The sequence below is a fragment of the Amblyomma maculatum genome, chromosome 2 (genome assembly GCF_055883805.1).
Source record: "Amblyomma maculatum isolate TAMU_Amacu chromosome 2, ASM5588380v1, whole genome shotgun sequence".
Classification (NCBI taxonomy): domain Eukaryota; kingdom Metazoa; phylum Arthropoda; class Arachnida; order Ixodida; family Ixodidae; genus Amblyomma; species Amblyomma maculatum.
In genome coordinates this window covers 74,194,511-74,207,957 of record NC_139345.1, presented here as the reverse complement: position 1 = coordinate 74,207,957, position 13,447 = coordinate 74,194,511, and the positions used below count along the sequence as shown (strand labels likewise).

At 45.1% G+C, this 13,447-nt stretch overlaps 1 protein-coding gene across 5 annotated transcripts in view; it reads left to right on the top strand.

The window, feature by feature from the left end:
- The first annotated feature begins 3,727 nt into the window (after window positions 1-3,727).
- Window positions 3,728-13,447, top strand: part of mtgo (miles to go) — a 73,701-nt gene continuing 63,981 nt past the window's right edge. The window contains exon 1 of one of the 5 annotated variants that reach the window (XM_084594488.1): window positions 3,728-4,250. In XM_084594488.1, coding sequence (XP_084450614.1) covers window positions 3,851-4,250 — 400 coding nt within the window. In that variant the 5' untranslated portion in view covers window positions 3,728-3,850. Of the gene's footprint in view, window positions 4,251-8,433; window positions 8,670-13,447 lie in introns of those variants that run through there. The other 4 variants (XM_084594487.1, XM_084594486.1, XM_084594490.1 and 1 more) reach the window with 4 other exon arrangements.

The following is a 13,447-nucleotide window of genomic DNA, read 5'->3' as shown; positions in this document are numbered from 1 at the left end:
GTAAAAGCGGGTGTTAGCCTACGCTATTGCGTCATACCGTTAACGGCGGAGCTTAAGTGTAGCCCATATTTTCCTTTTTCTGGTGTACTTCAGGAAGGGCCATTTATTTGCAGAACCGACTTCGGGGCGATCTAACCTCGAAGATGATGACACCGGTCCTCTCCCTCACTTCCACAGTGCATATCATTTCTGCTACAGTTCTTAACCTACTAAATGCGTAAATATGAGGTTTAAAAAAAAATACGGAGGATGCTTAGATCTTTCTATGAATGTGAACGCAAAAGCCTAGTAGGACGTTTTGTTAAAATTTTTGCTCACACTCCATGACAACTCACCCAGTACACACTTTAATCATCATAGCACACGTCTTCCACATTCACGGGCCGACGGCGTTTACGACGAGCGACATTTCAAGGTGCTGTAGCCTCTTCCGACGTAGCGTGTTTTCTCGGTCTGCCGTGCCCCCGAGTGCACTCTAGTGCGTCGATCATCTCCCATAGCGATGTGGAATGAAATCTGAGCCCACGCGGCAATGCATACAAAAGGCGAGTGAGCGCGCTGCGTGTGCGCTGCCACCGTTGGCATATCCCTCCAGTGGTGTGGAGGATTCCTGCGTCGCCAGTGTCATTTCCTCCTCGCATTATGGACTTCTTCTCAAGATACTGGCGTAGAATAGTGGTTAGCATACACAGCTGGTTCACAGAAAAGTGATGGTTCGAGTCCTGGAGTGGACACGATTAACTTGCTCTCGTTTTCTTAGTCACGTGGTCGCTTGATTGGGACCACTTTTATTGGACACATTTTGGGGAAAGGCTTTGCGGACAACTTCCGGCCTCAGATTTCGCGTCTTGTGAGCCATATAAAGCTTTCGCCTTAGTATTCTGTGGAAAGGAGCCTCTGCAACAATCAGCGAAAGCCCTCAGATTCCAGTCCCGAAGGGCCAGGAAGTCTGAGCGCTAGTTTTCTTAGGCTGACCATATAAGCCTACGCAGAAGGGGGTGGGCAGGGGAAATACATATGGAGTAAAGATTAGGGAGAAGGAGTAGAAATAGACGCGAACAAAAAAGTCAGCAATGTCTTCAGGTATGGTAAAGCACAAAGAACGTATGTATATGCTTTATACTATATGAAGACAGCCACTGAGTGGAATACTTTCCTCAATAGCGCCACAAAAGCCAAGTCGAATCAGCTAAACGCAAAACTCTGTCTCCGTCGGGCCCCATGCAGTGCTGTTAGGTATGAATATTTACACCAAGTCGGCATCCGCCTGAGCTTATCTGGCGTGAAATGCTTGCAAAATAGGTCTTTGACCCAACCTTCTGTAAGAAAATACTCTGAGTCATGATGCTATTTGGCCGCCATTGTGCCATAAAAATCCCAAGTCGCCGTGACTGTCATCCTATTAAAACACAAACACTAGAACAGCTTTTCGTACCTGCGCGTTAAAGACGACACAGCTTACTGGTACCTACTTGTCTTTGTCAACTCATGGCTTGGTCAAAATAGACAGCAGGGCGCCGTAAGAAATCTACGCCTGCCTTGTAACTGCCAAAGCCATTTCACGAAGTATTCGCTATGGCAGTGAGCTGTACAGGGAAAGAACCTTTAAGTGACAAAAGAGGGTAATGTCACAAATGATGTTAGTTTGGTTTGGTTTATATAGGGTCTAACATTCCAAAGCGACTCAGGCTGTGCAAAGCGTCGTAGTGGAGGGCTCTGGAAATTTCGACCACTTGGGCTTCTTCAATGATCATTGGCATCGCACTGCACACGGGCGCTTTGCTTCTCGCCTCCACCGAAATGCGGCCGCATCTTTAGGCACAGCAGTCGAGCTTCTTAACCGGCCCCACCGCGGTGAGGCTGTCACAAATATTGTGTCGAAGGAAGAAAAAAAAAAAAGAGAAAGGGTGCAACCAATCAATGCTGCTAAACCGTATGTCGAGCGTTAGATCAAATCATGTGCGTTAGAATCAGGTGACCACTCTCCGGGTTTAATTCGAACTGGAAGCCCAGGCTGTCGCAACTTGGCATACGTGTGTCCGTACAGATTGTCGCAAAATATTGATGGAAGCGGGCGTTGGCTGCCGGTGTTCAATCCGGTTAAATCTAGTTTATAAAGCAGACGCTTGGTTAAGCATGATCAGAGGCGTTGTTGTTGTGGCTGTAAGAAGAAGGAAAAGAAAATGCACGGGCCTGCCTACTCGCTCTGTAGCTGAGCCACCTCCGCTGCCTCGTGCGGACAGAAGAGAAAATAGGGAAGAAAGAAAAAGAAGAGGGAGAGAAAGACGCGCGCCGCAACAACAGCCGTCGTCCACCACCGAAGCGATGGCAGGTGCAATGACGGCCTACAACAGATAATAATTCGGGGGCTGGCTAGCCCCCGCCGCAAGCGGCGTTGACCTACCGTCCAAGCCCCGTAGGGCCAGGAACTGTCGCGGTTTGCTGTGTCTTAGCTCCTCCATGGCTATCTGCGAATCTCAAGAACACAACAGCCGGCTCTAGACGAGAAGTAGGTTCGAGGACGTTTTGAAGGTGGAGGTCCCAGGAGGCGAGTCGATGGGCAGCGATAGCGATCGAGGGAAAGGTTAGGCAGCTAGGAGACTGGAAGGCTGTGTGACATTGTGTCAGGCAATGTATATGTGTGGAGGTGTGTACCAGCACGAATAAAGTTAGCAGGTGTGCGAAGAAGAAGCGAGTGGCGCCGCGGCTCCTCGTGCCGCACCTGAGCTCAAATCCCGGCATCAGATGACCTTCACGAATGGCAGCAACAGACCTAATGCTCTAAAACGGTACTAGTCACGCCGATTGCCGACGTGTCCATACAGGGCCATCCACTTTCGGGTCGAACGCAGTGCAGCATAATGCATACGCTTTGCAACGCGACCCGTGCGTCCTGCTCGGCAGCGCATCGAAGTGAAGTAGCGCAGGCGCAGAGGGAGCTGTAGGCGGAGTTCGGTACCGTCTTCGTGGCCACGCGGTGCAGTGTTGACCTTAAGAGTAGACGACCTTGTACTTGTCTCGTTATCATTATTTGTAAATAAATCAAGCACACCGGCTGCGTAACTGAATGCTAACCATTCTTTTCCCACTGCTCCCAGAACTGCGTGCGCTCAAGCTCTCAGCACACTGATTTAAGCGGAACAAGCTGCTGTTCCCTAACGCCTGCAATGTTGACGTCCGTGGAGCGGCGACTCCTGTGCTTTTGTAAATTGGCCGAGTAAAAGATGCCATGGCACACATGCAACTAGATTAAGTATCTTCGGCTGCGCAAGCGCAATTTCTAAAAACTTTACAAGTTAGCCACTGCAACCAGTGTCGTGGGTGAAAAAAAAGTAAACGTTCTAAGAAGGTTGGTATATTTGGTTATCCAAACTGAAGAAATAAACAAATCATAAGCAGCAAAATTAGATTAAAATTTAATCAGTTTCGTAGAGCCTGCATTGCACTGCTGTTGTTTTGCTTGCTTGCTGAGAATTGTTGGATTCAGGACATGTCGTTAAGTGTGCCGCTAAGAACGTCACAGTGAAAAACTGCTGCCAGGGGAAACAAGTACTTTATTCTGCTATCGCAACCTCCTGACCAAATATGTTTCATGTTCAGCACGCTCTATGCCGCCAGAAAGCCGAAATTGATTTTTTTTTATGCACAAAACTGTGGTTATCTATCGTGCTAGCAAGTCGCGATTAAAAAAAATTTTCAGGAGACAGCATCGTTGAGCCATGGTTGGTGACAGCGTAAGAAGTGTCCCGATGACGCAGCGCGCGCACGTGGGCGCTGCTGCCCGTGATGCACTCACCAGGGCCAGGCCGAGCGCCTTGTGGCGCACCGAGGCGGCAGGTGAAGCGAGCAGATGGAAGACGCTCATGAGCAGCTCGAAGCAACAGTCGCGCAGAGCAGTACGGTGGCGCAGCAGCAGGGAGCCGAGAGCTTCGAGGGCTGCTTCGACCAAAGGCGGGTCGTCCTGACAGCGACTGAGCCAGCGCACAGCTACGACCAGCACGAGACGGGGCTCACCGGGCCTGGAGAAAGCACCGGGATGCCAGCGGACCAGTTCGAGCAGGGCGAGTTCGTGGCTGCTGGGGCAACTGGAACCGTCTCCCTGGAGGGCGGACAGGAGGCCTTCACGGCCGCAGCGGCGCAGAGCCCGGCGTCGCAGCATCCTGCCGCAGAGAGCCCCTGCTCGTCTTCCTCCGGGGACACTTCTTCTACCTTTTCGTCGTGTGTTGTCGGCTGCGTGAAAGAGGATGCAGGTGAGCTCGCCCTTGACTGCTTCCTTACAAAATAGGCTGCTCGGAAAAAACAAATGCAAGACGACAATTCGACTGTACACAGCGCTCAAATTCTCGTCAACTTCTCGTTTTGTCTGTCTTGATTAACACAATCATGCTTAACAGGATATGCCATACGAACTTGGCCAGTGATTCACATTGCTCATAATTATATGCGCGCTTCGCCGGAGATTCTTGCCATGGACTAAACGTGACGTCGCATGGTTTATCGAACTGCAAGGTCACGATCGCTCGCTCGGCCGTCTCGTAAGCCCACTCGCTGCGCAAGCTCCCTAGCATGTGTCAGGACGTCAGCTTGGTTCCATATCCTGTACTGGGTGCGGGGCTCTGGAATGTTGTACTGCTGGGCAGCCTCATGAAATATGTGATGCTCGATTCTTTTAGGATAGCTTTTGGCTGGCTTCGGGTATCCTAAGGTATTTGGTCGACAAACAGTTTTGCACCATCACAGCGATGTACTTAGCGTTTCCAACTGACATTACGCTGTGAACGCAGCCGCTGTTAGCGACGGAACTTTCAAAATAAAACAGGCCTTTATCCTTGCGGTGATGTTTATTCCGGGGACAGTTTAGGTGCTGTGAGATGCATAAATCAGTCAATAATAAGTGCTGGGTTTGGGGTATGGATGCTCGCGTATGATCTCGCGTGCTGGCTCATCTATGAAGGCTGGCGTCGGCGCTGTTTGCCTCAGCTGACAGTGCACATATACACACGAGGGGGAGATTTGTCTGGATGAATACCAGAAAGAAGGAATGAAATTATGGCAGGGTTTGGGTGTATGTAATATAGATTAATGAATGAAAAGGGTATTAAATTTAAAAGATAATCAAACAGAAAATTGAAAATTTGGAACAAGTTTGAGTACAGTAGGCTAAGGAATCTGCCGGTTGTAGTAAAAAAGACGTGAAGCAAGGTAAATACAGCTTTCAACATAAATAACAAAACCCCTGGTGCTCGAACCGAATGAGAGAACGGGAGCTGACAGAGTAAGCCCCAATATTGCGATGGAGATTATTTCCAGATACGGCCTCCTCTGAAGTGCGAACCGCCGACAAGAGGAAAAGTATACTCTGATGATTCAGTTTATACGCACGATTCGCAACGATTTGTCGGAATGAAGCCACATCTACATATACTATGCATATATAAATTTAAACATTGTAAAGTGTCATCGGCAATTTACACTGCCAAAATCTACTTGCGTGTGTGTACATTCCTGTGGTACATTAAATGCTGATAAGGACGCAGAAAGTGATAACAGCATTTTCTAGAGATATACTGGCAGCGCTGAAAACTGAACATTACCGAGTGGATATAGTTAGGAACGCAATTTGTAGCCGGTGCACCGACGGTCGACTTGGCCATAAAGCCAGCCATCTAGTTTGATGAAATACAACAATGACCTGGGACCCAGTTGAAGCTCACTTCTTTGACACTGTGAGGAACAAAGAGCCTGATCGATCATTCCCCGAAGATTCGAGGGATAATAGAACAGAAGGGCAATCTTTGAGATTAATAGATTAGTCTCGGTCGCCGTCTTATCGCTGCTCCGGAGTCATATAGTATATATTAGCGGGTATACGTGCCTCTCATTATATGGGAAACTATTATCAAGAGCGAGATTCACATCAGCCTTTGCGTGGCGTACCCGTTGCAAAGAACTGAGGTCAACGATCGCGATTAGGGAAAAAGAGGGTTGAATGTGACACGAAAATGGGTGTAGCCGCGCCTCAAATGTCCGCAAGAATATGTTCATACATAAGAAGCTGCGGGCGTGAGTCCAGCTTACGAACTTCCAGGTAAAGAACTGTGTTAGAAACTGATTTAGGGAGTCCTATGCAAGGACGTAGGGCACACTTTTCTAATAGGGATAAGCGTAGAAGCGTGTATTTTGGACAACCAGAAAATAGAGCATGTGCAAATTCCAGTATGGGCCGCACATATGCCTTATTGTATAAAGTAACAGGAGCATATGTCTCGACGCATGCCAAACTTTTATTACGTATTCGTGTCAGGTGGTCAAGAGCATATTCACCTTCTGAAACAATACTCCCAATGAGAGGCTGCCAGTACTAGCCAGAGTCGTAAATGTGACACCTAGATTTATCTAACCGATTTCACCTGTGGAATTGGATCTGATCGATGCATTGAACCTCGCCTTTTTATTCGCCGATTTTTTTTTATTTTTTACTTCGTTTGGTTTGGGGAATGGGGGGGGGGGGGGGGGAGCAGTGTCTGTCTCGCTTCTTGGCGGAAACTCTTAGAATTACTGGCATACAATTGCAGAAACATGTGCCGTTGGTTTGATGCTCAAGGGGCAGATGAAATAGGAAGGTTGCGTAATAATTTCGATACAAATTATGCGCGCACGCGTGTGTGTGTCGAACGGGTGCGGCGTCACGGCGCAGACGATGGTGGGGCCATGATTTCGCCGTGCACCGCGCCCTTACCGACTCCCTGTAAAATGCATGTACTACGAAAAGGCCCACCGTGGCTTATTCACGCGACGTCATTGTAGCTTTCCTGGCAACCATGGCACGCGCAACGCAACATCGGAGAGGGGAGAAGAGAGGGCCCACAGCGAATCATGACACGGTGTCTGAAATCCGAGCTCTGGTTGGACGGTATTGCAAACAGCGTCTCAAGTGTCCGACAAATGAACAGCGCGCAGCAGAGAGGACGCCGGTAAACCGGCGCCGAAACGCGTCGGAGGCATGTTTTGTGTGCTTTTAGTTTGGAACCACCCAACCATAACCCAACGTTATACCATCTCAACAATTATACAGGGTTGCCACAACTGCCGCCTGCTAAACCTGATAGTGAATGGGGCTTATTCGAACAGAGTGAAAGTTCAAAGAAAGAAAGAAAGAAAGAAAATGGAATTTTTCTTGCTCGGATGTCTGAAAGCACCAATAAAAACCGTTTTACATTATTTTGCAAATTCAAGCCACGTGGCAACGGATAAGTGCGACTCTTGCATAAGATACTATCACACCATTTCACCCAACGTTACTAGACTAAGCATTACAATATCATGGCTCTCGTGCTGCTATTCGCTAGGCGGCTTAATAGCTGTTAAAACACTTGGCTAAGGTAGGAAACGTTATATATATATATATATATATATATATATATATATATATATATATATATATATATATATATATATATATATATATATATATATATATATATATATATATATATATATATATATATATATATATATATATATATATATATATATATATAGTAGCCTGGTTAGTACAGAGTATAAAGGAGGCTATGTTAGTACTCGTTGCACGTATGAATACAGCGATTCAAAATACGCGCCAAAATGCGGAATGCAAAAGGAGCCGTATAGTATGTGTGAAACGTGTGGAGACTTCCTACCGCGCTGCACCGCGAACAGTCTTGTTTAGAACATGGCTTCATCCTTTGGTATAAAGTTCTTTGTACACAGATACCACAATGCGAGAACGTAATTGTGCAGGTCAGCGATGTTTCTTTATAGACACAATGATTTATTACTGATGCTGACAATCGGTAAATATTTGAGCGCAGTGAAAAACATTACTCAAGCGTATTTCAGAACCTTGAACTGGACCTCCATGCGTCAAACCACAATTCAATTACGAGCACAGAAAGCAAAGCCGCCGCAACGTTCAACGCCGAAAGTCCGCGTCCCGCTGAACGATATATAGCAGTCATTTGTACGCGACGCATCCCCTACTGGAGCGGCGCACATACAGGTGACTTGAAATCCGAGTGCCCCACAAAGCAGGTGCTTGGGAATGTTTTGTGACATCTCAGCGTCTCAGCTGCCATCCTCGGACCGCCCTCATGCGCGCCACGTCGGTTCCGGTTTTCAGTTCTCTGACCCCGCAGTGATGTCAGGGCAGGGATGCCGTGGTCGTGGTTTGCCTTCACTAGGCTCTTTGGTTCTTTCTTACTTTTTTTTTTACACACATGCACACTGCAGTGAGTGTTTTTTCCACTTTCTCGCCAAAGAAAAATGCTAAATTTTTGCGTGGATTAGAAAACGAAGTGCTTGCCACGAAGAAAATGCAGAAGAGAAACGAAATTTACCAATAGCGGAATGCCAAAACGCAGAGAAAGAAAAATAGAAAGAACGTTGACGTCACGAGTTAGTTTCGTATCCAGGCAGCGTACACGTCAAAGTGCTACTGCGGTCGCGCCGTGATATTTCAGCCCACATTTCTGTTGGGGGCTTTGGAATTTGCTTCCGAGCCGATTGTTCCGGCATAGAATCGCTTCCGATTTTTGTCTGGCGTGTTTTCACCGCTGCCAGATGTCGACAAAGTTCCAGACGGAGTGTCAATATGCCTCTCGGCGATGAATGTTGCCTACAAGTATGAGGTAACGTTTTCTTTCTGTTTTATCCACTGTTTCCGATTAGATATCGGCACTAAGTTGTCTCTGCCAAATTGGTATTCACAGCTTGACCTGATCATTGTGTGTGACAGCATGCTGTATCGAAACTAATCGCTGGGGACGGCGTCAGCTGTTTTCAGGCCACGACGAGACCCCCTTGACACTTGCAGCTCTTGGGCAGCGACTGTGCGGCGTTTCGCTGACGTGTTTGACATTTCTGGCCGCGAACCGCTTGACATTCGAATTCGTTCGCTGTCCGCGTGCCCCGTGGCATCTGATGACCATCCCGCACGGTCCCCACCGTCGGGGATCCAGCTTAGGGTGTGTGATCGGTCGTCACTCCCACTTTTTCACTTTTCTGTGATCGCATCTTGTGGGCCACGGGGTGCCACCGTCGGCGCATAAGCGTGGCATGTCTGCGCGCAACCACGTATCGCCCGTTCACGTTCGCTCTTCTTGGAACGCTGCCTGAACGTGACGCCGCCGAACGCTGCGAAAAACAAGCGCAGCCGTGCAATAATCCTCGGCGCGCGACGGTATGGTCACTTGGACGCGACGATTCGCGGCCGCCCATTTCGCGTTCTTTGGCCGTGTGCCTCGCTGTCGCGGTTTTCTTACAGCGAAACGGGCTTCCTTTTGGTCTCGTGTTCCCGTGGCCGCCGATAAATTGCCTGGCTCCTGTTGCTCGCGCCTCTGGAGCGTCCCTCGGAAGGCGCGATTTTTAGCATTTCTGCTCTACGCCCCCTATCACTTGTCAGGAATGCGGTGGTGCAGGTCCCAGATTTTAAACAGTGAGAACCGCCAACTTTCATCGTCCCTCTTCTACTTTTCTCTTTTTGCTAGAGCGGATGGTCGTGTCATCTTACGATCTTACTAGTACTGCTGTTGTGCTAATGGAGTAGCGACAAGTTCGAAGCAGTACCAAAAATGCGGTGTCAGGGCACTAGTCTACTTACCCAGTCATTGCACACAGAGCTGTCACTATGTATTTGACATTTTTATTACTAACGTAGTTATGTGATATGCATGCTTTTCATGTTTCAAGTGATACCCAGAGTAGAACTTCACTTGATAGATTTTTTCTTTTTTTTTCTTTTACAGTTGGCAATAAATTCTAGCCCAAAGCTGCTTATGCATTGACCCTTTAAATGGCATTCCAGAAGTAAAGGAACCACACCAAATGTCAGTTTAGTGAGCACATCTTACAGCTGTACAGATTTCTGCATTGTGGTCTGTAGAACCCAATGTGTATATTGGTTATAAAATTCTTGCTGCCAAGGGTCATGGCACCTGCAGTGTGTTCTCTGCCATTCATCTGTCAAGCAAATGTCTTCCCTGAGCGTCTTTCAGAGGGTGACTTCAGTGCATTTGCAATGAGAACACAGAAAATAAGTTATGAAATCTTTCTTCTAGTAAAAATTCTGAACAATTGACTTGCATTGTCATATGCATCTGTTTTGCATTTGAGACTTCAAAAATCATATGCATTGGTGTGATTCAAAACAAAACATGTTCTTTTTTTCCAAGCATGTCATCATCGAAACTAATACGATAAATTATTTGTACTGAAAGTTTTGTGTAAGGAGCTCAGCAAGTTTGGCTTAAACAGAGTTAGAGGTGAGAATTCTGTTCTATTACAAGTTCCTATCTAAATGCATTGCTGACAGGCGAGCACTTTAGAAAACACTTTCATGTTAACATAAATAAGGGCAGGTATAGAGGCCTGGAATAGAGATGAGTTTGTTTATACATGAAGGCAACTGTCTTCTGTCAGTCAGTGGCACTTTTCTTATGGATGAAAATGGCAAAGCTTAAAAAGCTGGCAAATAACTACTTCTTACCACCTCCATTTCTCCTGTTGGCGTTGCCATTTATCTTCGTAGGAGTTGCAACCTGCATACTATTCATGCTTGTGCACTCAAAATGCTACAAAGCTGCTAGGTTTGATACATTTGTCCTTTACTGCTCTTGGGGATAATGAACTTCTTAGCACTCTTGTATGCGATAGTCCACCTTGATAAAGTTGTTAGGTGGTATCTTAATGGAGAAAGTGGAAGCACCTCGTACAGCTGCATATGTGCCCTTATCTGCCGCATTGCTTTGAAAAAATGGGCTTCACATGGTATTGGAACACAATGTGTGCTTGTAAAGCACTAATAAAAAAAGATAAAATGGATATGCAGAAATTTACTGCTGCTGTTGAAATAGTTGTTGCTGTTGAAATAGTCTCTACTGTTGATGCCCATAAATATAGCTTCCATTGCAAAGTGGCAGCAAGAATGACTTTAAGAAGGCAAGGATTACAAGTTGCAAAATGTGAATTGCAAGTGACTCGTGCTTTCGTGGTCACTGTCTTTTTTTGTGCAAACAGCTTGTGTTTATAAGAAAATAAGGCATCTGGCTTTTACCAACCAAATGAAACTGACAAGCAAGAAAGTTGCTTAACTACCCCAAAAATTTTGCCTTGTCTAGAAGAGGTAAGAGGCATGAGGGATAAGGGCCCTTGTGACGGCGCCATTTAAGTGTGTGTTAGCTTGAAACTGTTAAATACAGGGCATTGACTACAAGTGATATGTTAGAGTTCTACATCTGAAACCATACTTTCTTGTCTGTGCTAGCCTTGTCAGAATGGACCTGGTAAAGCTGAAATTTCGATTAACAGGCTGTCCTTTGTATTGCAGTGGAGATAATGGGTACCAGCATTGAATTGTAGTTCTTTCAGAACTGGGACTGCCCTACATTATAAATATTGAATTAAATCGCGGCCCAATTTTGTTTTGTGCGTATATTTTTTTCAATGCAGTCAGTGATGCTTCAGTGTTTAATGTTCGGACATGACAACTTCAAAGTTGTTTTATTCTGTTTTGATTGTGAGCTTGGGGGAGTATTCATTCTTTTTTTTTTTTGTTTGTTTGTTTTTGCATTCCCCTAGATGTTTACAGCAGCAGAATGGAGAAAATGTAGTCTTATTTTCCCTTTGGCCTGCCATAGTTTCTCTTTCTGATTTGTACCTTTATTGTGATTTAGTGGCACAGTATATTTCAGATTCCTTTTGTAAACTTTTGATTAGAGTGAGCACTCTTATTGCATGAACTTAGTTTGTGTAACATATGGCTGCTTTTCACTTGGGGGTATCTGAATAAAATGTCATCATTCTTTTCTATTTGAGCACTTCAAAGATATAATGGCATGGTGCTGTGCATTTGATTGATTGCTTATTGTTACATATGATTTGAATTAAATGCATCATGCTTTTTTGTTAACGATGCACCTGCCATTTTCTAACATTGTAGCTGTTTTTGATTGATGTTGCTTTCACTTCAATGTTATTTTGAGAAATTATTCTAGCAAATAAGAGACTTAAACTCGATGTGACAGCATGCATCTGTGAATTGTATGGTATAGCGTAAAAGAGTGTGGCAAGGCGCAAGTGTTCAGCAGCATAAGTTGTTTTCTAAGCAAAGATTCCTGCATTTGTGGTTGCATTCATTTTTACACTTATCGCTAGTAAGAGAGCAGTTTGTGGTATTTGTATTACATGTGGGTTATGTTAAGTTGACAAGTCAGGCTTGACAAGTCAGGCTGACGAATATTTGCTTTTCATAGCATTAATGGCGCAGTCTTGATTTGTGCAGCTTTCACCTTGTTATGAAAAGAACTACCATTTAATTGGGATAGCTGTGGGTTATATATACAAAAGTATTTATTTAGACATCTTTCATTCTGTTGAACTTGCTTTCAGATTATTTGTGCTTAACCCCAATATGGCAAGTCTCTTTTGGAACTTTATTTTGACTTTAAAATAATTGTATTCTTTGTAAATGTGAAGCAAATGTGGACATTCGTATGAAAAAGTCAACATTGTTAAGCTTAAATGGTCTACAGAAGCATAACAATGATAGTGAATATAACAAAGGACAGATTTTTTTTAGTCATCACAGGAACCTATGCACTCATCGGCTTGCGTTAACGAAGGTGTCTGTATCAAAATTTTTCTCATACAATATAGGGTTGGGTCATCTGTAAAGCTCCACCACATTCGGGCTCACCTCACAGTTTCCTCCATGGAAAAATTGTAAATTGTCTTAAATTAAAACCTTCGTTGTCACCTAAACAATAACATGACAGCCAGGTTAAATTATAAATTTGAAAAGTTTGATGCTTCTGGCTGGTATAATATTGTCAAACATCTGAAAGCTTACATCAGTGATTGGTATAGGCAGCGGTGCATTTTTGACGTAACAAGCATTCCTGGCTTATTATTATCCACATCATTAAGTTTTGAGTCTTGTATTAGCTCACCTCAGAAATTTTATGAAGAGACCACCGCTACAGCCATTAAAAAGGCGTATGAGTGTTTTTATAGTAACACTTGAGGCATTATATCTTATCTGCGTTGTGAGAAGCATTATCCTTGGCCCCCGATTGAGGTTCGGATTGCTTTTTTTTTCTTTTGCCATTTTAAATTACACTTTGTAACAGAAATAGGTTGTGGTGAAGAGCCAGTAGCTTAAGGGAGGTGGTGACCATATATTTAAAATGTTTGAAAAATTCTAGTCTTCTTCCTTGAGGTTGTATACTGCTATAGTAATTTTCCATTGAATGTTAGTTTTAGAACTGAGACATATTTGGCACTCTAGGTGCCATAGTTTTGCAGTCAGACGAATTCTTGCATGTATTGGGGTATGCTTATACGGGGTGTTCAGAGACTGAACCGCCAAAACGGATCTTGCCACATAGCCTCAAGCATAGTCAGAAGCAGG